Here is a 26295-nt window from a genome sequence, read left to right on the forward strand (position 1 = left end):
AGTTTTCTAGGTGGCTGCTCAAGCAGGGATATCTGTGCCCTCAGTGCAAGGGTACAGACCTAGAGAAACGAGCCAGTCACCTTTACCCAGTCTTTATTCCAGCTCCCCAGAAGTGCATCCCCTTGCTGCCACAGGCAATCGGGAGCAAATGCTCAAGTCTCCCGTTTCAAGGACAAAGCGGCAGTACTCGGCTTGCAGTCAACACTTCAGAGCTCCGGGTCAGAGGAGGGAAAGAGCAAAATAAAGAGAAAACTTGTATTTTACTTAGCCGGTATCTGCTATGAAGATGCTGATAATTATGACGAGATATTAAGTGAAGGTCACGAGGCTTATCTAAGACTACAGGGGGAGAAAAACAGATGGGGAAGGGGGAGGGAGAGACGGAGGGAGCACGAGCACTGCAGCAAAGAAGCTACGCTCAGCCAATATATGCTGGCACTTACCATAAAAATAGAAAGATCCAAAGAGAATCAGATTAAGGAGCCTTTTTATCTCTCTTCAGTAGAAAGATTCCCACATGAAGCTCTGAACACAGCTGTCCAGGGGAAAAGCAAGGTAATACGATGATACACAGAAAACACTAACACGCGAACGGTAAGTCCTTCCACAGCCTCCGAAAACCTGCAAGCAGTTTGTGCCGAAAAACCAAAGGTAAGAAGTCTGAAGACGACTCCTGCATAACACTGCAGCTAAACCAGGCTGCTGGATTTCCAGTCACTCACGCCGCACTGTTTTCATCCTCATCTTCTCATCATTACTTACATCCTAGAGGTGGGCTTGGGGGGTGGGGATAAGAGATTTCTCCTCCGAGTGGAAAGGATCGCAGAGGCGGCATCAGCATTTGTAATCAGTCGCTGGGAGCACCCAATCAGAGGACCTGAGGGGTGGCAGCGTGACAGCTGCCCGAGGCAGGGCAGCCCGACGCGCCAGCGCCAGCACGGTCCTGCCTCGCCCGGGATCGCTGCGGGGCTTCGGTGCCTCGCCCGGGATCGCTGCGGGGCTTCAATGCCTCGCCCGGGATCGCTGCGGGGCTTCGGTGCCTCGTAGCCCCGGCGGGGATTTCCGCACCCACAGCAGCCGAAGCGCCTTCGAGCGCTGCGCCCGCTTCTCCGAGCAGCAGCGCTCAGAAAGGCGCAGGCTTTGCGCTCAGAAAGGCGCAGGCTGCTCTGCTGGCTGCTCTGACTGCACGTCCCTGCAGTCCCACAGAGGCACGGAAAGTTTGGAGTTTACCTTGTGATTTTGTCAGCCGGTACCTTGCCTATATAAAACATACGTTAATCGTTGCTTCCTCTTCAAAGGTATCTTTTTGAAGGAAAAAGAAGTCTGTAAGAGATTTTACAGTGTTGTCCCATTGTTGTGAATGGCCTTGTTCGAGCCAGTGCTGGTTTTGACATGACATCACAGACCCCAGACAGCATCAAATTCACAGAAAATACACAAGCAAAGTTCCTTTCCCTGCACCTGTCAAGATGACAACTGGGTTAAATGTTTTGCTGCTTTCTACCATACTATTTGATGCCAGAAAAGATTAAAAAAAAAAAAAGCAGACCCCTACTTAATTTTCAGTAATGATATCCAGGATCGGGGGAGAAATATTCCAGTGGTATTTAAACCATTGAACCAAGTCAATAGGAAAGTGATGCAGTCAGATTTAAAGATGCCAAGCACTGTAATTTTCAAGGGATGTTCCTGATTCTAAGATACAAGTGACTGCTGCATTTGACTATGGGGGAGAAATTATTCTGATCCAGCTCACAATGCAGTCCATAGTGAAGGAAACTAAATACAGCAAGGAAATTTGTGTTTACTTAAAGTTGACACTCTGCCAGTAGAAAAAGTTAGATGCTTACCTTTTCAAAACATTTTTAGAACAGTCAGTCCTGAATTTTTGCTGTATCACAAAGTAATCATGAATATCATACATCTGATATTCACATTTCATAAGATGAAAAGGCCATGTAGTGTAAGGGGGGAGCATGGGGAAAACAGACATCAAAGTGTTCACAGCAGTGGTACCCACATGACTTGGTCAGTATCAGGTACTTGTGGATCGCACTAGGTAACAACATAACCCATCAGGGAAAAAGGAGGCCTAACAACAACAACAACAAAAATATTTTTAAAAAATAGTAAATCACTGCTTCTACATTTTGAAGCATAGACTGTAAATGTAAAGGCCAATTTAATACAACTAATCTGTTCCAAAATTTTTGAAAGTGTAAATATAGTGCAAGAGCATACAAATTCCAGTAACAATAACAGCAGAACACTAGGCTGTCATCCCATATTGGTCAGAAGATATTATCTTTCTGTATGTTTTCTTTTTTTTCTCTTTTGCTTTGGTTTGATTTTAGCTTTTTTTAATAAAAACTTTTTCCCCTTCGATGACAGGACATTGGAAGGCCTATTACTTTCTTACATTTTATTTAGGTTTTAATTAGCTGATTTCATACTGTCAACAGGACATGCGTGATATTTATTCCTCAATTTCATAAACATAATTAGCCCAAAAAACATGAGATCTGCTCAAGAGGGAGTAAGTACAGGTGAAGGCAGATCAAAAGAGTAAATGACAAAGTAGGGCAATTACCATTTCTAACTAATGTATTAAGATACATACAGATAATAACACATATGTAGGTAATCAAAATTAAAAATACAGCCAATATAGGAGCAAACATGAGAAAAGAAGGAAGCAGCAAAAGAAAACACATTTACACTCTACAGTAAGTTTTCAAAACAGACTGCAATGCTAACAGAAAGATTACTACTTGGCATCTGTGAGTGTTCCCATGCCTGGTGTTGAGGAGGGTGATGAGAACAACTTTCTGCTAACTTAATCATGCCTGAAAATAACTTAGGAAAATCAGCTCTTGGTACTGCTCAACTTGAACATCCTTCAACTTTCTGAATTTTCTATTTTTATCATGCATTAAACTGAAGTGCTTTCAGTTACCAGCTTTTTAACCTCTATATTGATCTACTGAGAACTGCCAAAAATCCCTGCTTAGTTGTCATCTTGGTAAATGTAGATGTTTTCTGATCTTTTCCTCTGTCAAGTGGCTCCTTTGCAATTTTTCAGGACCTTTTTTTTTTTAGCTCAATTAGGAATTTAAACAATTCTTTTAAAGTACTATAAAATAACTTATCTTTCTACTTATTCTAAAATAATTGGTGGTTTCTAATTAGAAACTATTGAGTGAGCATTGGAATGAAGTATTTCAGGTTATGATATCAGTTTTCCCTTTAAATACAGAACAGAAATATTTACTGAATATTTTTGCTTTTGACATTGTCATGGAAAATTCTGCTTTTCTGCATCAGAACTCTAACAGACCAACACGTTTTGAGTAAAAGATCAACTCCTAACATATTTTTATTTCCAGTTATAAGAGAAACTTTATTTTCTAGTGATTTAAACATGCAGTAATATTCATGGTTTCAATACAGCATTTTTTTTCCTCTTTTATCCTTTTTATCTTACAGTTATGAAATTAATATTATTTTATTGTTAAGACTTCATTCTTAAAAATATAATTTCCGTGGAAAACATAAAATATTCTTAAATGACTTCCAGATAAATAAAAAATCATAATTATAAAAAAATTACTTCATTTTTCAAATCTCTTAGCCATGAAACAGGAATTATCAATGTCAATTCAAGTAGAAATTTTATGACTCTCTTTTTCAAGAAAAGTGGGTGGTCCACAAGCTTTTGCTCATGTTGCTGCTGAATAAGTTGAAATTGCATAAGGGAGGTTCTGAACAACACATGCATATGGAAAGGAAGCTAAAAAGTATGATGGACTTCAATAAAAATGTATTAGTTCAGCAAAATCAAAATGACCATTAATAATAAAAAAATCTATACAGCCATTTCTGAAGTACTAAAAATATCAAGATAGAGGAATAGAGAATAAGTAATCATCTAGAGAGACTTCCATTTCTGCAGTGCAAGTTTAAATCTAATGCAGGTGGGAAGCAGTACAGAACTGACAAGACTGCGTGGAGAGAAACGGCTGCTGCTCACTGAGACATCTTTCATTCTGGTAAGAGAGCTTCTAAGACCTTTGCTGTAACAATATTTTTAAAAATGGAAAAAACCACAAAGCAAACAACAAACAAGCTTTTCAATGATAAAGTCAAACCCCCTGGCAGAAAAGCTGTTCATAAGAAACCCCCAAAACCTCAAAAAAAAACTCCCCAAACCAATGTCTCTTAGCCATCTTTTGGCTGAAAAATCAGTAATGGTTCTGTTTGCATTCCAAAGACTTTATCTAAAAGGAATTTATCTAGGAAATAATAGCAAGATGCTATTTAGGGATTGTTTCACTTATGGAGAATTTTCTTGAATGTCTTATATGAGAGAAATGGCCTCATTGTGGTTATCCATGCACCCATATGTGGCTTATGTATCCACATTTGTCAAACAAACAAACAAACAAAACCAAAAAGATCCATATCAAAACACCTCCAAATTCTACAATTTAGGAACAAAGAGACAGTGAGAATGTTCTCCCCACCTTTCTCCTCCTTCCTAAAGGGACAGTAAAATCAATGCCATACAGAGGTAGCTGAGTGACACAACTCATACCAAGAGCACCATTACCAGTTCCAATATCTGCAATATCATTTGACTTCAACTCAGGACCTCACAAGAAGACTTTCTATAAATCAAGTAAGAAAATTATAGACAGGTAGTATTTCTTAAAGCATAAAGAACAGGTTTTGTTAAAGCAACTTCAAGGGGACCCTAAAAAATCACTTGCTATCTGCAGCCCAAGCTTGTAGCTATAAGCTGTAAACATACATAGACCAACAAATGGATGTTTTTATTTAAAGTTGTTCTTCAAAAAAGAAAAAAAATATTAATTATTCAATTATTAAATTCATAACTCCATATTAATTATATTTTGTACCATGCACCCTAACAAGAAACAAGTGCCATAACATACGAAGCAGTTAAAGCACTCTTAACAGATTGTAATTTAATGGTACAGAATATTCCACTTAGTTCTAGTTATTCCCTCAACTAAGTAAATTAAACTCATAACAGCAAAACACATTTTATGATAGCCCTAAGAAAACTACCTTTGTGAAAGTTTTTAAGCACTGAACTACCAGCAGTAGAAGATGGTGAGATAAAATAGTTGGTGAAGATTCAGACATAACAACAAGACTTTAACAAAGCAAGTAAGAAAACTTACATATATATATATATATATATATATATATATATATATATATATATATATTCTTCATATATGGATCATGCAAATCCCTTTCAGACTGTAGACTAGAGAGGAGTTGGTAGGACTTTTCTAACCTGCAAGGAGACAGGCGGGTTACATCAGGTCACACAGGATGGAGAGGCTGTGATACTGAGGTCCTGAGAGGAATAAGGGGAAAGATGACATCGAGAAAGCAGGGGGCCACCTTGCACGAACAGACAGGCCCCCAGACACCTATAAGGGCTTTCTGCCCACTCTTAAAGCAGATGTCCTAGACCTGTGTCAGACCTTTAGTCAAATTGCAGATGAGCATATACTAATCCTTCAACTTCCTGGAAGTAAAACATGACCTGAAGTTAATGCTGAAGCAGAGAGGAAGGACCCAGCACGGGTAAATGATCAGAGCAGCCCCAATAGAGCATCCCCTGGTAATTTGTGCCCTGTATCCAGGTGTACTGCTGGTTCAGTGACACTGTTTCAAAGCAGCATCCAGACCTACTTCTAATACAATTTGTAAACTAGATGGTGAGAGGATTTGCAAACAAAACATTAAGAATGTAGCACAGGGATATGGGGGAGAGCATTAGATGTCATGAATAGGCCCCTGAGAGTTGAAGGGCCTTTAGGGTCAGACACTCTGATGTGATGCACCCATGTGACAGACATTTGAGAGCTTACAATAGTAGAGAGTGTTGCTGAGCATTTAAACACTTGACATGTTCACTGCTGACCTGTGAGAGGTTTAAATAAAGAATAATTTAAAATGAAAAATAATAATTAAAAATGCATGATCTCTGTGAAGAGACAAAGAGTTTTATTAACTTCTGATTTGAGGTTTACCATTCCCTTATTAAAGAGTAGGAATTAATCTCTTTTGAACCAATAAAAATCTAAACTGAACTAACCTGTTCCTGATATAGGAACTGGACAAGATGATTTCAAGATGCCTTCTAACCTAGATTACTCTACAACTCTAAAACTCCTGACCAAACTTCAAGAAAAATCAACCAAGGAAATTGCTCAAATAGAAACAAACAGCAGCAAAACTGTTAGTGATAACCACTAAATAATAATATCCACTAGTGAATATACACACACATATGCACATCATAATCAAAGAGCCTGAATTCTTTTAACAGGTGTTTCAGGCAGAGTCAAGAAAATAAGACATTTTTATGCTGGGTTCTTTCTCCCAGCAAGGAGAGAAGTTTCAAAAGTTGGCTGATCAGACTCTGAAAGTGACTCCATGTGATGCTGACCTTTTAAATACCACCACACCTACCAAGGCTGGGGTGAGTTCCCCATATCTTAGTCTCCTTTATTGAAGTTTAAAGGAGTTTTCCTTCTATAGAAAAATTTTAAGTGCATCTTACAAATAATAATGGGATTATTAATAATCTTTCAGAAAATTAAGTTATTTTTTAAATTAACTTTCTACCTAATTAGCTTGTTCATTGTTTCAGCTCATTCAGAAGCACAGACCATTTTCAGGCATTCAACCATTAAAATGTTGGGTATGAAACAAAAACAAAATAACCACAAAACTGATCATTTATTTGAGCTTTCCAGGTTTTCATGGATTTTTAATGTAAGAAAAATAAATTCTAGAAATGTCACCATTAATAATCCTGTTGGATCTCTGCAATACCAAAAGCAAAAGGAAATGAAAATAGAAATCCTTAAGTAGTGTACATAACTGAAACTATACTTGCAAATGAATCTCTTCAGGACACATTCATAAATACTGCCAGCCACTGACAACAGTAATTTAAAACAACCTTTTAATAACAGCTTGCCTCCCCCTGTAAAATGCCTTATAAAAGGAGCTCAAAAGAACTGGGCTCCCACCAAGAAATAAATCTTACCACATGGCACTTAGGACCTAATGCAATGGACAAAATGCAATAAAATTAGTATCTATTTGTGACAAACTCAATATTTTGTGTGTATTTACTGATTACTATGGCTGTCTATCCTGTGGTGATACATAAAACCTGTGAACTAATATACACAATATTTTTAGACCACTGTTGATTCTCCAGTGTAGAAAGAGCCTAAAAATATCAGCACAACAGTTTCTTCAGCTTGGCAGGTAAACTGAATAGAGTTTATTATAGAGTGAGTTATAGTGAGGACAAAAAGACAAAAGTTTTCTGAAATATTTTTACAGATTCTTCTGGTTTAGTTAAATGAAGAATCTTTATGGGACAGTGGAAGCTATTTTGACTGAAGCGAACAGAAGTGCTTTATTTAGTTCTTGCCTTACTAAACCCTTGTATTCATTTCCTCTCTTCCCTGTTAATTTAGATGCATCTCCTTTTTTTTTCTATTGTGAAAAAAATTTAAACAATTTAATTTCAAAACTGTTTTTCAAATTTTCAAAATATATTTTTGTATGAGAGACTAATAGTCTCTCTGTAGTGTAATTCTGTGCTCTGCCATCCAACTTCAACACCTATAATGGAAGCTCAGTGGGAAATTAGTAACCTCAGGACACCTAGAAGCCAAAGGTGCAATACAATAGCTCCTACACATAACCACAGATCTGCTGCTTAGACACACAGGACTAGCCTAGCAAGTTTTGGGAGATCTGCCACATGTCTAAATTTTAATCTAGGGGGGAAAAAAGCAACCAAAATACCACAATTTTGGGAAATATCAGTATTTCCCAACTGAAACACCCCAGTCTAAAAGCATGAGGAAGAAAAAGGCACTGACATTGCAACAGTTTTGCTTGAATAATACCATTCACTAGGTTTGATCTGTATTCACTGTTTTAGTTTCCATTTCTCCTCTACATACTCACACATCCAAATCCCTTCTAGTGGAGAACTTATAATTTACTATTTTCTTATTATTTTCATTGCAACTGCTGTTACATTTAATTTAAAAATATTTCACCCACTCTGGAGTGTTTTCTCCTTTTGTAGTGAAGAAAAGGAAGAAGTGCTTGTTGGCAAAATGGAAAACACCTGCGCATTGATGTGCCAGCCCTGGAAGACAGAAAAAGCACCAAGTCCTACACAGTTCAACAGAAAGATTCATGAAGAAAATCCACATGCAACCTAACAAAGCTGTTCCTGTAAGGGCCTACAAAGAATTGATATTGATATCTGGAGACTTAAACGTTGCTTAAGTCTTAAGCAAGAGTTGCCTGAGACCCGCATAAATTATATGCAAGGAAAGAAGATTCATGGGACTTGAATATCCCTGGTGGAAAAAGCTGTTGTGTTACTTGGAGATTTGATAACTGCTGCTATGACATGAAATTACGGCTGGATGGAAAGATTGCTGACTTAGGTGCTGATTACTCTGCTGTTAAAGCATCATGCAAGCAGCAGTGTGCAGCTGGCACTAATGATACATCACAACACTCCATCTGCAGCTCCCCATGCACACTGTGGGGGGAATGTCCTGTGCAAAGTACAAGAGATAATTAGGCAAGAGAGGCTAGAAATACAAACCAAACAAACACTACTTGCTTATTGTGGTACACTCTCAGCCTCCCCAATACTACCAAAGAATGACGAATGACCAGTGCACACACAGAAGTATTAATCTCCATTTATTATTCTGTTTTTTCAAATTAAATATTACTATCATCTGTAGTAAAGCACTATTTGAAACACTCCTGAAAGCAGGAGTAGGTTTTGTGTGCAGCCATGCTCTGGTTCCCTTTTCCTGTCATCACCTGAGAAAAGTTCTTTAAATTCAAAAACTTCTCCATATTGACTTTTTGACATGCTCCACGCTTCCTAGAGACACAGATTCAGAACAGCAATTTTCAAATGTTGCTTTGTTTCCCTCTCATTTTTCTATACAAGAGCTATTTGAGTGCTATTGCGGCCCTGAAAGAAGTAATGGTTTGGTAATTCAGATTAATCACCATTTCCACACTAAGCAAAGACCATCAGGAAGAAAGTGACTTAAGAAAATATGATCACCAGAAGTAGCTGTAGAGCAAGAGGTAATGACAAGGCAGAAAAGAGATCATTTTTCACCTACGCATATGGAACGCTCTGAACTGATCAATTGGCTGAAATAATCTATGACATGAGAAAATAAATTATTAATATCAACTTCTGCTATAAAGCTCTTTTTTTCTTTCCTTTCACCTTCCTTCCTCACATTTCTGTCACTTTGTTGCCTGGGGCTCAGAAAGGAAGATTTTGTTAAATTTCCATAATGCAACAGAACCATTAGTCTCATAGCCATAGACTCAGAAAAAAAAAAATGTTACATTTACAGGGAGTAAAACGCACTGTACAGTTAAAGTCAGAAAAACAACTTACATTTACTTTCATATGTCCCCAGGACAATGTGGGGGTCAGGCTGTCCTGATTGCTGCCACTATAGAGTGGACTGTAAGAAAGTGAGATGGGTTTTGCTCCCCTGTATCTTCCAGTTTACCCCTGGTTTCCCTTTGGAGAGCGATAAACTCCTGACTAGATGAAACACCTCAGTTTTCTCGTCCCAGCAGGGATCTGACCAAAGCAATGACAGAACAACCCACCATCACCAAGCCAGGTCAGTGAGGAAGGAGACCAGTGCCCATGTTCTGCGCTTTGGCTGAGCTGAGCTGTCTGCCCCTTGCACGTTCCTGCGTCAAACAGCGTGCTTTTGTCATCTCTGTCTGGGCAGGTGGGGAGTGAGCTGGAGGAGACTGCCATGGGTCAGCCTGCAGCTTTCATCACAGCAGCGCCAGGCTCAGGTCACCTCACAAAGCACTGCTGCTCCTTTTCCTGCACAGTCCCTCTTGCCATGCCTGCCCCCATGGCTGCTCTGCTGAGACAGCAGCACACTCCCGAGGGAAAATGGGCTGCAAACCACAAACCCCACTGAGGAGATCCCAATGGCTGTGCCAGAACAGCACAAGTGAATCCTCAGTGCAAAAATGAAATCCTCTCAACAGACCAGCATGGAAGCAAAGCAATTACAGCTTCCACACCACCCTCTTCAAACATGACATAAGGCACCCAAGAAAGGATTGAGCTGGTTTTCCACAACCTCTGTTTGTGAGAACACATTAATGTCTTCCAGACAGGAAGATTTCTCCCTGTGACTTGGTCTCTCATGACACCAGTCCTTAAACTGTCCTTGCAGCTTGGCAGAAGGCGTCCTTTTTACCTCCCAAGTGGCTGCCTATACATACTGACTGTAATTGGAGGAGTAATGTACATTAAGTTTGCCAGCTTCACTGGGATTCATTTTTAATAATGAGATTGAAAAGGTGAAAGCAGTACAATTTTATTCTGTCAGAGCCAAAAGCTTGTTTCTGATGACAAAGTTGCAGAGGAGAACAAAAGGACCAAAACCTATTTTATAAGATGACAGAACCTTCCCAGGTCTATCACTTGAAATTCCTGAAGCACTTTTTTTGCTGTAGGGGTAAAGAAATGGGACAGCTGCATTCCCCTAGAGCTGGGCCCTGTGGGCATTCCAGGGGCTGCTGCATCAAACCGATTTCCTCCTGCCCAAGCAGAGCCTCCCAGCTCCCATATCCACATTTAGTGGCAGCTTCCTGACCTTCTGTTGTTGTTCTCATCTGCTTTTTAACAAGCAGCCAAGCCACTCCTGGCTTCTTTTTCCTTGACGAGTAGAGCTGCCATTTCCCAAGTTTTATCCCCCGACTCTAGAATATCAAAGTGCAGGAGTGAGGTCTCTCTTGGCCCTCCAGGCCCTCTGATCACAGAGTGCCATCATGCTCTCTAATACATTTCTCCAAGCTTAGGTAACTTTTGAGGTATTTTCAGTCCCCTCAGGACCATCTCACTTTTTGATAAATAACAAACCATCTGGAATATTTGTTGCATGCTTACCTTACAAATCTTTCCATTTTCAGTCTGCTTTCAGCCCTCCACTGGGATCAACCACATTGCAGAAAAAAAAAAAAAATAGAAGACAGATCTGGCCTGTAAAGGAAGCCTTCCAGGTGTCCCTTTGACTCCCAGTTCAGAGAAATTTGTACTCATAGTAGAGACTAACTTTCTCAGCACACCTACCTTCGCACACAGTGGAGTCAACCACAGAGTTGCTCAGCTGAAAATTGTTATAAAATAAATGAAGAGGTAAAAAACCTTCTGAAGCTTCAAAGAGGATGTCAATCATCAGAAGACTTGAGGATTTTTAAATACATGTGTTTCTGTAGCCGCATTGCAGAATGTCAATGTTTCTCAAGAATAAATGCATGAGACTGTTAAGTCCAACCTCTTGGCAAAAAGTTGTGGAGTTAGTAAAAGGACTTTGTTTCTATTTCAACGAAGACTAAATTATTTCATTACTTCAGCTGCCAAAGCAGTTTTTATAAAGAAAACTTCCCAGAAGACACCAACTGGCAAGTTGCCTTACAACTAGCAAAGGTGCACTCCGAGGTCATCTGCACAGAAAACCAAATCCTGTCCCTGGAGTGGCATCAACCACCCTGACCATTTGAGACTTAATTGATCAAAACATTTGAATGTCAAACCTAAAGCTCATGAAAGCACCACTAAAGTAAAAAGATTGCTTGTATGCTAAAAAATACACATTAGCTAAAATATTTTGCTAGGCCATCCATCATGGTCCCAGCAGTATTTATGATTAATTAGCTTATTCCACTTGGAAAATGCAGGGCCTTTACAGAGAACTGACTGGAAGGTCTAGACCTTAAAAATATGCCTATGTTTTAATTTAGTTACAAAAGTAAAAACAACTATTTAAATAACTTAAAGTAATGGGTTTACTAACACATTTACACTGATTAACCATTTACATTTTCCAGAAGTGCTCTGCATAAAGATACATTAATACAGAAAATTAGCCCAGCTTACTAAATTAATATATTTGTCACCATCATAGAAAATTCTACATTTATTAAGCAGGAGCTATTTTACCTTGTAAAAGCAAGGAATAGATTGAAAAAAAAGTATGAATTTAACAAAAATCAGTGTTTTATATGCAACAAAACAAATATTATTGCATATAGAGCTGGAGGGGCTTTTTTTTTTTTTTAAAGACAGCCATGCACAGGATCTGCAGAGTCAAATATTTATTTGTCATATAAATGTTGAAACAAGAATAATCACATTTTTAAATGAAATACCAAAATATCAAAACTGCAACTAATTGCAGTTAACTAACTGCAACTACGCAAACAATTTCTAGACACTGACACGCTTGCAATTTTACGCATTGCTAAGTTGCTTCAAAATCTAAATCAATGTAAAACAATATTAAGAAAAAATACTTCTACTAGGACCTTCAAGTCTATGCCAAGTCTCCTTTTAATTTTTAAATTTTAAACAGTATGCCTGAAACAAAAAATGAGGCTTTTTTTCTCTGAGCCAGACTCTCCTCCGATTATGTTATATTTTGAAGAATTAGGAAACAAGGTTCTATAGTCTTCCACTAAAAAAAGGTTCTATCAATAAAAGTAAAAACATGTCTGATTACTCTTGAGATAGAGGACATAGGGGCAAGTCATTCTACAGAACCTCAACAGACCCTGTCAACTTCAAAAGCGTAACGTGGCAATATCTTGGAGTACTTTCTACAGCTAAAGAAGGAAGATGAGACTTTGAAAGTCCACAAGATACAGTGAATGTAGATGCAGTTCTGATCAGAAATATTACCACCTGACCAGGAAATAATACACTAAAAAACCCTTATGTTAAATTAAAAGTAGTAAAGCATAGCATTAAAACTATAGTATAAATGGTTAAGATATAAATTAAATAAGCTTTGGTAAAGGAATAATAGTTGATAATAAAAATTATCTTATTTTTCTTATTTAAAGAAAAATATATTATCAGTCACATTTATGTGTATGAACATTTAGATTTAATTTTTTTCACAGTTTGTTGTACTATTGTTTTAGTATTCATTTAAGTTGCTCAAAATAAGAATTAACAGTGTGTTCATGATGCAAGAATATTATCACTTGCTTGCAAGTCTTAGGACAATATACTGACTGCATCTGAAAAGATGCACTGAAACTGCCTCAGTCCTGGATCAGTTTTCCTGTATACAGAAGTCCATCAAATGAGAATTTCCCACTCCTATGAAGATGACCTTACATGATGCTATTCTGAAGTGTCTCAGAAGCTGTTTTACTGAAGCTTACATCAGTCAATCCCCAGATTTTTGTGTAAAACCATTCTTATTCAGTCATTACACGTTCTTCTGGTTCAGCTTTCAAACATTCACTGCCTGATTCATATACCTGAGATCAACTGAAAAATTTCAATAATATGTTTAATAAAAGCTTTTAACATAGCACAAAATCCAGGGTTGATAAATTATACAAGATGGTGGTTCTGGACTAAGCCCACAGTGTGCATGAATAACTTCACCGAGATCCTGAGACTGTGCTGGATGTCTGGATGTTTAGGAATGCAGAGGAATTATTTCTGCAAATGTCTGGATTTAGGCACTGCCTTATTCACAGAATTTTGGACATATTCTTTGAAGCAATTGGCCTTTAAGCTTGATGCATGTCCAAAGTGTTGTTAAGCCTTGAATTCCTTTGCCATCACTTCCATTTGCATGTTCTGTCCTTACATAAAAACCTTGTTTCAGCAAAATGGATTCCTATTTTGCTGAAACAAGGTTTTTTTTTTTTTTTCTGTACTTTAAAAGCAAATATTTTGCAGCTTCTTCCTTTCTATCTTCTAAAAAGTAGAATTTTAGAAAGAATTTAAAAAATGTAGATTTTTGTTTTAATCAGAACTCAGTACAAAGTATTACCAGATATACAACCTCTTCATCAAGAGCCTGGTTTCCACGGTGACCAGCACATCATCTGCTGGTTTGTTTTAGTTTTTTTAAAAAAACTTGCTTTTTAATGTCACTCGTCCCCAAAATTAGGATAGAAAATAAGCTTAGAGAAATGTGATTTTTTTTCCCTACAGTGTCTAAACCAAACTGAGGACTTAGATGCCCACACAGTACCAGCATAATGCATCATCCTTTTTATCTAAAGCTCACTCATCCAACACAGGTACTAGTAGCAACTGACAAAAATCAGTACTCTGACAAAAATGTTCATCAAGGAATTTTTTTAAGCCATATGGATGACAGTCACAAGCAGGTGAACCACTGCACAAGCTCAATGCTTTTAAACTGTGCAGGAATATAACCTAAAATTTGGTGTGCTGGATCAGGCTAGAAGCCTTCTAGTCTACCGGCTGAAGTACTGTGTTCCCAGTAATAGCCAGAGGTCATAATTTCTGCCACCTTTATAATTAAAAGTGACCACTTCTTCCCTCACCCTATGAACTGAACTACTGCATCCCCTCAGCCATGAGAGAAACCCTATTCTAACCAGAAATAACTTAAAACCAAGCTGAGTTCATGATTTTCTATATATACCAAAATAGCTGATTTTTACTTTTGTTATTTCCACTTGGCTTATACAGTCAGTTCCCCACTTGCTACTCATGGTATTCAATCTAAAGAAAGACTAAAAAGCCTTGTGCCTCATCTCCCTGCCTGGGAGGAAACGCCTATCACTGGACCAGTCAGATGGTCATGTACCTTTCTTGTCCCTAGTCACTAGGTATTTACGTAGTAATCAACATTAATATAGTATAGACACTGTCTATTTCTCACTGTGAATTTCATCCTCTATTCAGCTGCCCAGCACATTCAACATTTAATTCAATCCCACATCCTATTTTTAACAATGACTCATTTAATTTCATCCTCACCCTCTTGCTGTCTCAGTTCAAGACTATTATATAACTCAAACCAGTAAAATATACAGCTACAATGTTTTACTGTTACAGCTTCATTGCTTATAATTTCTGCCAAAGATTCCTTTTATTTTAATGAGACATTGGATGTTTACTAATACAGGTTCTCAACAACAAGCTGTACTGATAACAAGAGATAATACTTTGTTTAACCTGCTAACTTGAAGATCACCTAGAGACATCTGATTTCTGGTTTGACTTGATAAACACTACCTTTGTGATCATGCAGAATAGTTGAATAATGGCTCCACCTTTCTGTTTCTTTCTCCCTTGCCTACTATACACAGAATGGCATAGTGTAATAGCTGCCTAAGGAAAAAAATAATAAAATCCTGTTTTCAGCAAGCCTGAGGTATAGCATGTTCTTATCTTTATGCATAGACCTGCATGAATACTCTCCCTTCTCCCACAAAATTAATCTCCAAAAATTTATTTTCATTCTTCAATATTTTAATCTTAAAAGCTGAAGTGCTTCAAGGATATGAATGACAGTATTTTTGGCAAGGGAGAAAAAGGCACCCAGGGGAAGGACTTAGAAAAATAAGAAAGAAGGATGTAGGTATTTCTGCATGAGGTGTGTTTGCAGGTTTTAGTCCTGACGTGGAAAAGATTACTGGGCTTTGAAAACTTGTCATTTGAAAAGCAGCAATTACTTCTGTAACCCCAGAGTGATGTCTGACATGCACCTTATTTTTTATATGTAGACAACAGATAGTCAAGTACCCATTTCAGATTACTGCAGCTTTATTTCCAGGATAGAAGGGAAAAATTATGTAGGAAACAATGGAAAAAAGGAAGCACAGACAGAGAAGAGAGAGAGCAGTTGTATATTTGAATAGCAGTTTTGTTTATCATAGGTTCAATTACCTTATGCTGCAGTGCAAGTGAGTCTTTCCATTGATTCTAATGGAGTTTAAAAAAAGTCCTGACTTGTTTAAACCTTAATTCTGATAAAACTCAGGAATAAGGGGGCTCCAGCAGCCTGGCAATCAGGATTCAACTAAAGGCAAGTCAGTAGACATAAGAATTCTGTCCAAGAGTTTTTTTGCCTTTTGCAATGAATGCTACTCGGTCTTCTCAACCAAAAGACATGGCTTAGACATAAATGCCATGGCAGAACTGAAAGCAATCAGACATAAGCACTAAGGAGCAAATATTCTACTGGACACCAGATCAACACCTGCCAAATAATCCCTCTGCTTATCTGTTATAGGAATAGGCTCCCAGCTAGAAGTTGGCCACGGACCGGTTCTCTGGAGTGAGGCGATCCACTCTCACCTTGGCCCTCAGCAGCAGCCCGCCACCTCAATGAGCATCTTCCATCCTGACTGAGAGGTACAGGCAACACTGGCTTGCTATGCTTATTGTCTCACTTTGAACGTTTCAGTTTCCTAAAGGCACAAGGGAAGCAAAGCACCTCACCTGTGATCCAGGCATGGGAAACTGCAGGAAGCCTGAGAGGAAAAGCTACATACATGGAGTTTCCTCCAGCCATCACCTCCTCAGAGCTGAGCAGAAGCAGGCTGAGGGCAAGCAGACATGCATAGCTGGAAGCTCCTTTTCCCTGGAAATGCTATAAATGAAGAATGAAAAATAGGTAGAAAATGAGGAACAAACTCACAGTACGTACACAGAACAAGTAGGTGGGCTGGAAGGAGAAGGAAAACGGGAAGAGATTTTCGGAGGTATACAATTAGGGGAATGACTGAAGAGGAAGAAATGTAAAAACAAATGTTAAAAATTAGCAAAAAGGGAAATACAGTTGTTGAAAGGGTAGACAGGATGACATTTTTCAAACTGGTAACTCCAGTTTTTTTTCTTGAACTTGATTATTCTTCTTTCAATGAGGGAAGTGATGGGACACAAAGCATGGTTACCTCAAACCAAGCTTTAAAGACAGAGGGGAAAAAGAAATAAGGGCTTTACTGGAGCTATTTTACATAGTTCATTTCATTTCAGTTATACAGCTCCTGCTCTCTGGCTCAGTCTTGTATTGCAGTGCTACACACAAACACTTCCCACTTGACATCTGAAACTCTTGACACATCCTTTCTCTTTTAAAGGATCAAAGCTTCATTATCCACAGAAAAATGAAACAACTCATTTTAAAAAAAATGGAAAAAAATAAAGAAAACACATTAGATATTTGGGGTTTTTTTTGGTTCATGCTCTTTGATGTGACTATCAAAAGTCACATCATTATTATAAAGTTGGGGGTTTTTCATAGTTTTCCTGCTCAAGGATGTATCAGTTACTTACATATAGAACACCTCAAGGTTTAACTGTGTTATATTCTCTAATGAGAAATAAAATAAAAAGCATTCTAATGTTAGACCCTTAATTTCTCTGGAAGTAAAGTTGGAAAAGTCCTATTTTGATTCTGTAAAGTTAACAAGCAGATACTTAAAAATAATTTTATGTTTACCTTTTAGTAGTGTTTTGGTTATAAAATATGCAAGATAAATACACTGTTCACAGGGAAAGACATGTCACTGACAGGAGAATGAAACAGATTGCTGTTCACAAACCCTTCTTTGATTTAAAGAACTAATTAAACATTTCCTTCTTGCACTAAGCCTTAAAGATCCTCTAGCACTAGAAGTCTGCAATTGGAAGAGTGGTATGAAGACACATCCTTAGGTAAAAAGCAGTTCTTCAATAACTGATTCACACTCCATCCTAACCCTTTTCTTCATTAGTTGACTAGCTTACGAAACCAAAATATTGCCCAGAGAAAAAGAGTCTCCATGAAATCTGATATTCAAAATAATTCTTATTGCCCCAACAGTTCTGAGGAGGAAATTGTGTAGTACAGTTGAGGGACTGAGTTTAGGTTCACACAAACCATCAGCTGTAAGCAAACAGGGATAACAGATTCCTGCTTGAACTTGTGCAATGATATGCCAATCTCAGATCAGCAAAAAGGGCAAATATCCACATTGGAGATAAATAGGAAGGCCAGGTCTTGCAGCTAATTTCAAAATTAGCACAAAGAGAATGCAGGAGAATAAACGCACTTCCAGCTCTAAAGATGCTCTCTGAAGACAAGTTCGAAGCACGCTGGTGCAACAGTTCAGGAGGCACGGGCTAGCATTGCCAGTTTTAAATGCCTTGAACCAACAGCATGACCAGTGCTGGCTGGCATTTCCAAATACATTTTTACAGGAACTACCAGCTCATCCTATTTCGGCAGATTTTAGTCTCTCATTCATAAGTGGTAAGAATAATTAGAGAAGCAGATAAATTGATCTCCATGGCACAACTATCAAGTTCATTAAGCATCCACTTCATTGCTTTGCTGGATCAAAATCAGGAAGTTCAGCAGCTTCTAGACTTGAGCCTAAAATAATGTCAGAAGAGTACAGAAATTTCACAGGTTTTATTGTCTTCCTTTTAAACATGAGTGTTTTAGAATGGCCTGTGCACTTAATGTCAGCCAGTATTTTGAGTAAACAATATTACACTTTGAATCATAAAAGCAATTCTACTGGTAGCCAGAGTTTTGAAACTGATTAAGTACACACACTTAGATATTTAGAAGTATAGATTTAATGGTACTCTCTGTTCCAAGAGTCAGCAAGGACATTCTTTGTAAGATCCTAATTTATCATATTTATTGAATGTAGTATGCATTTCAGCCATTTCAGGTATAAACTTAAATACATTTAGTCTCATTTTATTAAAAGGAAAAATGCATATGCTGCATTTCAGGAGCAAAAGATGACACAGCACTGGAAAGAAAGGCATTCCGTAGTGCTTAGCACTTCAGAAAGTGCACTCCCCTCATTTTTGAGAAAAGTAGTGAATCAGTGCCTTTCTTAACAGTGAAAGATTCTGCTGGTGGCTGAATGAAAGAATTAAGAAGGATAAGCTTCCCCTCTTCATGGCCACATAGATTCATGAACAGAGGCATGATGCTTTTGCTGGCAGACAGGAGACAAGGGTAAGGAAAGGCAGGCTGTTCTCAGGGCAGTGACACAAGTTTATGTAGTTTTCAACTGGACTTCATTGTTCTCAGATTCAGCTGACTACAGAGTTCCCAAGGAGCATTTTTGCTAACGGTGTTTTTCCTCTTTATAAACCCCACCAGGAGGTCTCTATTAGACTGCAATAAAGTGCAGAAACCTGTCTCTCTCTCACTCCTTTCAAGATGCTGTACAGAGAACACCAAGCCAATCTCCAAAAACGGTCCATCCTTTGATGCAAGCACAAAAGGAAAACAGGCAGAGAAGCACAAGCAGTCAGCAACACTGTGTGCATAGCGGATTTTGTCCTTGGCATTTAAAAAGCACCGAAATTCAAGTGAGGATTCTAATCAGAGATAACAAAGATGTGTTTTCTTTCTACTTCTAATTTTTATCATTTCGTCAATCACTCTGCAACTGGAAGCCAATCAAAAACAGGTTACAACCTCAGAAATAACCATCCTCCTTCTAATTCCTTTCATTCCCTCTTTCTCTCCAATATACTAAGAATGCTTAGGACTTTTTACCAAAAATCAATGCTTAACCACAGTGATCCACTGACTTTATTGCTTTAACTTGTTTGCAGGTTAATACACACCAAACTTTGTCTAGTTATACCCAGGCCGCTGCATATTCTGTTAAATCTCTCACAATGCCTTCAGCCACAGTAAGGAGTGTCAGCACCATCTTGTGGCTTTCACTTTTGTACAGAATCCCCAGGAGTTGGTCAGTTTATGACTTCTCCATATCAAGACTTGCAACTGGAACACAAACCGTACAAGTTGAAATGAGGAGCTGCATCTCCAGGGTCACTTTGCAGTTTCCTCAGACTCTGAAGGCTGTTGGTCAGGATAATGGAGGATGATGAAGGTCAGGATAATGAAGGCTGATGGATCAGATGCCTGTTCTTCAGACTCAGCTATTTCCCCACACTTTACAAACATTAGATTATTAAGTAAACAGAAACCTACTGCTTAGTTTTTCTTTCTTTAAATGACTTTTGTTTTGCAAGTCTAAACACAGTAAAATTTTTTTCCTCTCTTCTCCCATATTGTTCTGGTAGATTTTCCTCTGCTTAAGCTCCAGTAAATTTTTACTCTGGTTGAAAATAAGCAGTCAGTTTAGGGAAAAAATCTTCTATCTCTCCCTCTGTAGCAAATACTTCACCTGAAACATCCCAGACCTCCATTTGTTTTTTTCATAGCTGCAGCCCACTTCCAATTAGGAGCTGAATTTATCTTCCTCTACTCTTTCTTGCTGAGGATTCACAGCTTACTGGAGAAAAAGAAAAAATCCTGCTATGCACAGTAGCAAAACTTGCACCATTTTTTCCCATAACTTTTCCCTTATTCTGTTCCCAAAAGCCATCCATTTCTTGCTGTCTGACATTCTGAATATCCTTTGCAGTGATGATGTCTCCTACCTTAGACTCATCAGCACATCTCATCAATGCACTCCTCCTTTTCAGGCAAAAATCCTCCATAAAAATATTAACCTTGTTTCCAAACCAGTACTGGGAAAACTCCACTATTCATCTTCCTCCTGTTTAGCACTCCCCCTCCCAAGACTGTTGTCATGTCCCCCTCAATCATTGCCTTATTCACATTATAATTCTTCTAAGTATCATTTTTCTTCAGGGGAACAAATAAATTCCTAGGCAGGCCAATATAACTCCTTTTACACAATCCAGTTAACATTGGATCTACTTCCTTTGCATCTACCTTATCAAATAGATTTTGCTGGAATCCTGTACCACACTAGAAAGCAGGCAATGTCACAAATTATGTCTTTATATAGGTTTTCACTGTCATCGCACAGTTTAAAACTTAAAAGCTGCACAAGACAAGACAGCTGCAGAACCAAAGAATACATATAAGTATGCACTTGCCTACAAATCAAGAAATACATATAAAAATAATTTTATTTTTGCCCATGTCAAATACGGCATTCACAGCAGGTGCAATGTCTTGCAGTGTAGTAACAAAAGGCAAAGGTTTAATGCCATGACTGCACATGCAAAATAAAATGAAGAGGTCACAGGAATTAATGTAAATAAAAGAGGGGACATGAGCTGCAGCCAGACTTCCAATAGATTTGAGGAATAAATCTGGAACATTCTTTCAGGTTTACCTTATGGTTGCAAAAGTTGTGTATTATGATCATCATATTATTTTTTTCCAAAGTGTGTGTTTCTGTCTAACTGTAAGACAGGCTCAAATGCATCCCTGAGAAGGGTCCATCTTGAACCCTCTGCATTTTCCCTGTCTCTGCTGTGAAACACAAGCTCTCCTGAAATAGCTCTGTTCTGGACATTCACAATCAAGGGACCAGGCCCAGACCAAGGAAAATAATTTAACTGCCTACTTTACCTTTCAGTTGCTTTGCTGGGATTTAGCAGCCTAAATGCATTTTTGGGATTATTCCATTGAAGTAAGGATGGAACGGTGTAACAGTGAAGAAGGGCAAATAAAGTAACTACAGTAATTACAGTCCAATCAGCCAAACATCAATATTTGAAAATAGATAGTGACAAATTAGTAAGTAAGCAATAAAGCTTTATTTATTCAAGCTGTCTTTAACCACCTTGATGAAAACAAGATGATAACAAAGAGTTGACATATTTGTCAGGAACAATTCATGGCAAATCAATATAATTGCTTTCAAAACAGCTGATCTAGCATACAAGGGGACAGGTCCCTGTAATGAGCAAACAAGAGAAATACAGTCCAGATGAAGGCGCACTAATTTCAGGTCAAAGCAGTTGAATGAAATTATTCAGATTATTTTTGGAAAAATGGGAATACATTTCAAAAAGGCACAGATTTCTTGCTATATCCAGTATTTTAATGAATGTTGGCATTTTGTATTTCTCTAAAATTTGTAGCTGACACAAATTTGACAGATATTGTTCAGCTCCTGACTCATTTCTACCCAGTGCAAATCTATTAATCTAAATCCAGCTGGTGTTGTCTAACAAATCTTCTGTATATTCTGGAATATAGTGTTCAATGTAATTAAGCACTGAATAATGATCATAAGAAGAGGCAAAATTAATCAGGAATTAATCAGGAACTCTTCTTGACTCAGCTTAAAACCAATATGCGGTTATGAAATATTTACCATAATGACCTTCCTCTCTGGTACTCCCTCGCAAAGTTTTCAGGTTAGAAAATGAGCAAAGAATAACTCATGCTTTGTCTCATTCTAAACAGAAGCCTGGCTTTTATTGACCAGAGCAATCCTCTCAAAACCCCATTATTTCAAATCACAACTAGTACTAGAAATTTTTAAATTCCCTTCCACACTCCATGAAATTGATTAATTCTAGCATCTATTATACTCCTATATCCAAGGACAAAATTTGACACTACTCTGTAAATTATCTAGCGTTGCAAAATGCTACAAAGCAGCAAAAGCAGTAAATTGAGACTAATGTTTCAAGTAGGATGCAAAGCACCCACTAAAACCAGCTGCAGATTTATCTCTTTCATATTGTGTATCAGAATACACGGAGGTTTTCTACGTCATTATCTTATTTTGAACATTGAAATCCAGCTCAGACATTGCCATGCAAGATCCCAAACATGCCCTGTTCAAATGGAAGCAGACAGAATTTTTCCACCATCAGTAGTTAAAAAAAGAATTCTTTTGAACTATAATGTGTGTGTTGAGTGCATTATATACTGGTGGTTTAGCATAGTTTGTTTTTTAAAGAATTTGCTACTAAAATGTTATAGAGAGTTTAATTGTAAATGCACAGATGAGAAGCAGCACAGTAAACCTGTGGTATTCTTCTGCATTTCAAGCTTTTGTAAATGATCTGATCAAGTAGTCTTGGAAAGAAATGAGCGTGGATATAACTTTGAGATTTACCCTGCCTTGTTAATCTAAGTTACCTTCTGTCTTTTCAAGAACTCCCCCATTTCAGCTGATGCTGTACTCTTGCTTGAGCTTCCATAGAAGTGCTGTATGCTGCAAACAAGCTCTTCATCCATTGCAAGACTGTCCTTGAAAACTGATGTAGCTTAAAACACTTGAGGAATCTTTGCATCAGTAGTGTTATAATGAAGCCCAGGGATAGGGTTTAACACTGGAGTTACAGACATGACATCCAGCCTTAAGGAGTAGCTGCTGACTCAACACCGTTCTACCCCTGAGCAGTAATGGTAAAAACTCTGGTTACATGCAGTACCCTCTACTCTGCTGCAGGATTAGATTTAAAAATTAGATTTAAAAAAATCCCACAGATCATAAATTGTTTCATTGGATAAAGAAATTAAGAAATTAATTATCAGGATGAAGAATGTACCTTCTTGTGCTAGAAGTTGTACTTTGAAGCAGCAACACCACCCTGCCCTGCTGAAAATGGACATTACTTGAGTGCTAACCTGCACTGCCACCTGAGTGGCACCATGCTGCCATGCTGCTTTTCAGTATGACATTTTCATAAACATCTCAGTGTGAACTCTTCAAAGACCCTGTAGCTTCTTAAATTAGGGCATTTGTATTTGGCTTGCTAATATACTATCCTAATGGCATCTTTGGCTATATGTATCCATACTTTAGAACTGGGAAATTGTTCTGCAATGCCAACTGGTTCTTATCAAGTTTTACTTCTGTTTTATTATACTACAACTATTTTCTTTTATTTTAAATTAACATTTCTTCCCTTCTCCACATCACCTCTAGGTGTCAAGTACCTCCTCACTTGCCACCTCACTGTCCCAAAACCACTTCAAATTAAAACCAGAGTTGTCACTCATCATGTGGGGAAAATATTAAGTGTCTCGCAGTATTTGTATCAGTAAAACTGATGGTAATGTAAATCAAGATGCAAATTAAGCTATAGAATATAGTCACACAGTTAATACAATCAACCTTCAACTGAAGAAGGAGATGCATATTTACACAGCTCTTAAGTGGAAGCAGAAAAAAAGGTAAATAAATGAAAGCCACAACATTTAACCTTCCTGAAGCTGTTCAGCATTTGTCCTAATACTCCTGCTTAGCAAGTGTCGCCATCAAAGCAGATATTAGGAATGGTACTTGAAGTGGTGGAACCTGGGATTCCAGCTGCCATGAGCATCCAGACAGGTTCAGAAGATGAGCCATTAGATCAGAAAGTTCTGGGAAAGGACAAATGGGTTTTGATTTGATTTCAGCACCACCACAGAGTTTCAGGCCCATTACTTTTGGCAACATACAGTAATGTCTTCATCAGTTACACTAAATTACATTAATGTACTGCAATACTTAAAATGAAAAGAGCAGTAATACAAACCACAGTTATATACATATTTGACCATAATTTTTACTACAGATTATATTCAGCCACTGTTGCCAGCAATTTTTACAATTTTAAGAACTAGATCAGCACTAAGTATTCGTACCAGCTCTAGGTATGAATAGAATATTCAGACTTTTCAGAATATTTAGACTTTTCCAGAATTATGCCTTTCCATACTGGATCTATTAATACCTCACTCTCCATAGATGCCATTCTTTTACCTGGCACCTAAGAAGAACCTTCTAATTCTTCACTCAGTAACACAACTTAGGCAGCAGGAATTAAAATCCTTTTACAGAGGTTCAGTTAGGAAGCATAGAGATGAAGATTCATTGATAGCCAGAAAATTTCACTGAGCTCATGAGCCACTTCCTATCATCATTGTCATTAAGAACTCTGAGAGACAAATGCAATCAGACTGTGGGTCAAGTGACTTGTCCTAACATCACAACTCTTCACCAACTGTCATCTTTCCATCAGACCCTGAGACCTCCAAACCTCAGTAGGAAAGAACACCACCAGTGATCAGCATACCGCTGTTGCCTCAGATAGCTTCTGATAGCCTTTTAACAGGGTGGGAGCAGAAGTGCATTCCCATGGGATCTAACTGGATGCCCCTTGTACACCCTATTTTGTGATTAGCCAGGTGCTAGCAGCATTTCGAACATAACAGACATATGAGGGCATCCCCCATCATGCAAAGTTTTATGATAGGCACAGAAGACACTGTCCTCAAATGCCTCCATATACTAACATGGATGCACCCTCACCAAACAGCTGGCCTACCAGTTCCAAAGGAAATGTACACTAATGGTATTATTGCTTAATAAACCCTTATAGTGCATAAACATTTTCATGGTGTTTCTGTGATCTGATCCTTATTTAGGAGCAATCAAAGCACTCTGGCAGCAGAAACAGCTGTTTATATTGACCGTGAAAATTGCTGATCAAACTAAGCTTGGACACATGAAAAACAAAGAATCGCTTACCTGTGGTGTCTTGACTCAAAGTCTCTTGACTACTACTGTTGTAAGAAGGTACTGGAGTGATTGAAAGTGATGCTGGACAGGACAATGGACATGAGAAGTCATTCTGTGTAGCAAAACATTGACACATGGGAACACAGGCATCTTCAGAGACAGTGAGACCGAGGTGAGGGTTCCCATACACACACAGATTTTTCCAGCGAAGCAGTCCTATTGCAAGAGGGCCAACAGCTTCAGAACCTGACAACAAACACCTGGAGTTAAAACCTTTGTCCTTGTATTGTACAGCTTGTAATTTTGGACAAGGAAGCTCGAGCAAGGTAATACTCATTCCTGTTTTGACCATTAAGTTTGTCTGTCCCCTGGAAAAGAATGCCATATTTTGTTCTGGTCCACTATCAGTAATGTTCTTAAATGCTGGTGTAATGCTGAAATAATACTTTCATTATGTGGCCTCCTTGTACTGAACAAGATACAATTAACATTAAATAAACCTTCTAATTTCTGCGTGAATTCACAGACTGTGGTGGTCTTGGATTTCTGCAGGAACTCACTCATACATTACAATCTGTAGGTTTCTCAAGTAAAAGTGGAAATCACGCCGAATTTTTATTTTTTTCCTTTTTTTAATCACCAACTTGCTGTGATTTTTTTTGACCCCTGTAAGGTTCAGACCTCAGTGGAAATCAGGAAGCGGGAAGCAACCATCCCACTGTAACAATGCACTTCTCTGTTCTTATGCTATGGTCCTCAGCAATTCTTTTATCCACCAATCAGTGGTTTAGGATTTCCTTTTTGCACTTTCTGAAGATTCATATTCCATCTTACTAAAAGATGGATATGACTGTATATGACATTGTGACACAAAACCATAGGGCTTATCATGACACTGTACCACAAGACTGTAGAGGAGAGATACCCTGAAGAGATGGCTGCTGCACATGATATTACCTCTGCTGCTTCACCAGCATCCCATCCCAAAATACAGAAAAAGAAAAAAAATTACCTATAACTGCAAAATAAGGGGACTTCTATATGTCTCTCCTACAAGTAGTTTCTTACTTTTTAACTCTCATGCTTGTGATACTTGCAAGA

General features: G+C 38.1%; 1 protein-coding gene across 3 annotated transcripts in view; it reads right to left on the reverse strand.

Moving 5' to 3' along the window:
* Positions 1–25561, reverse strand: part of ANO4 (anoctamin 4) — a 199291-nt gene extending 173730 nt beyond the window's left edge. For 2 of the 3 annotated variants that reach the window (XM_068191610.1, XM_068191609.1), the window contains exon 1: positions 25204–25561. In XM_068191610.1, the coding sequence (XP_068047711.1) occupies positions 25204–25546 (343 nt within the window). In that variant the 5' untranslated portion in view covers positions 25547–25561. Of the gene's footprint in view, positions 1–443; positions 944–25203 lie in introns of those variants that run through there. The other variant, XM_068191611.1, reaches the window with a different exon arrangement.
* Between the last annotated feature and the right edge of the window lie 734 nt (positions 25562–26295).

Source organism: Anomalospiza imberbis, chromosome 5 (genome assembly GCF_031753505.1).
Source record: "Anomalospiza imberbis isolate Cuckoo-Finch-1a 21T00152 chromosome 5, ASM3175350v1, whole genome shotgun sequence".
Lineage (NCBI taxonomy): Eukaryota > Metazoa > Chordata > Aves > Passeriformes > Viduidae > Anomalospiza > Anomalospiza imberbis.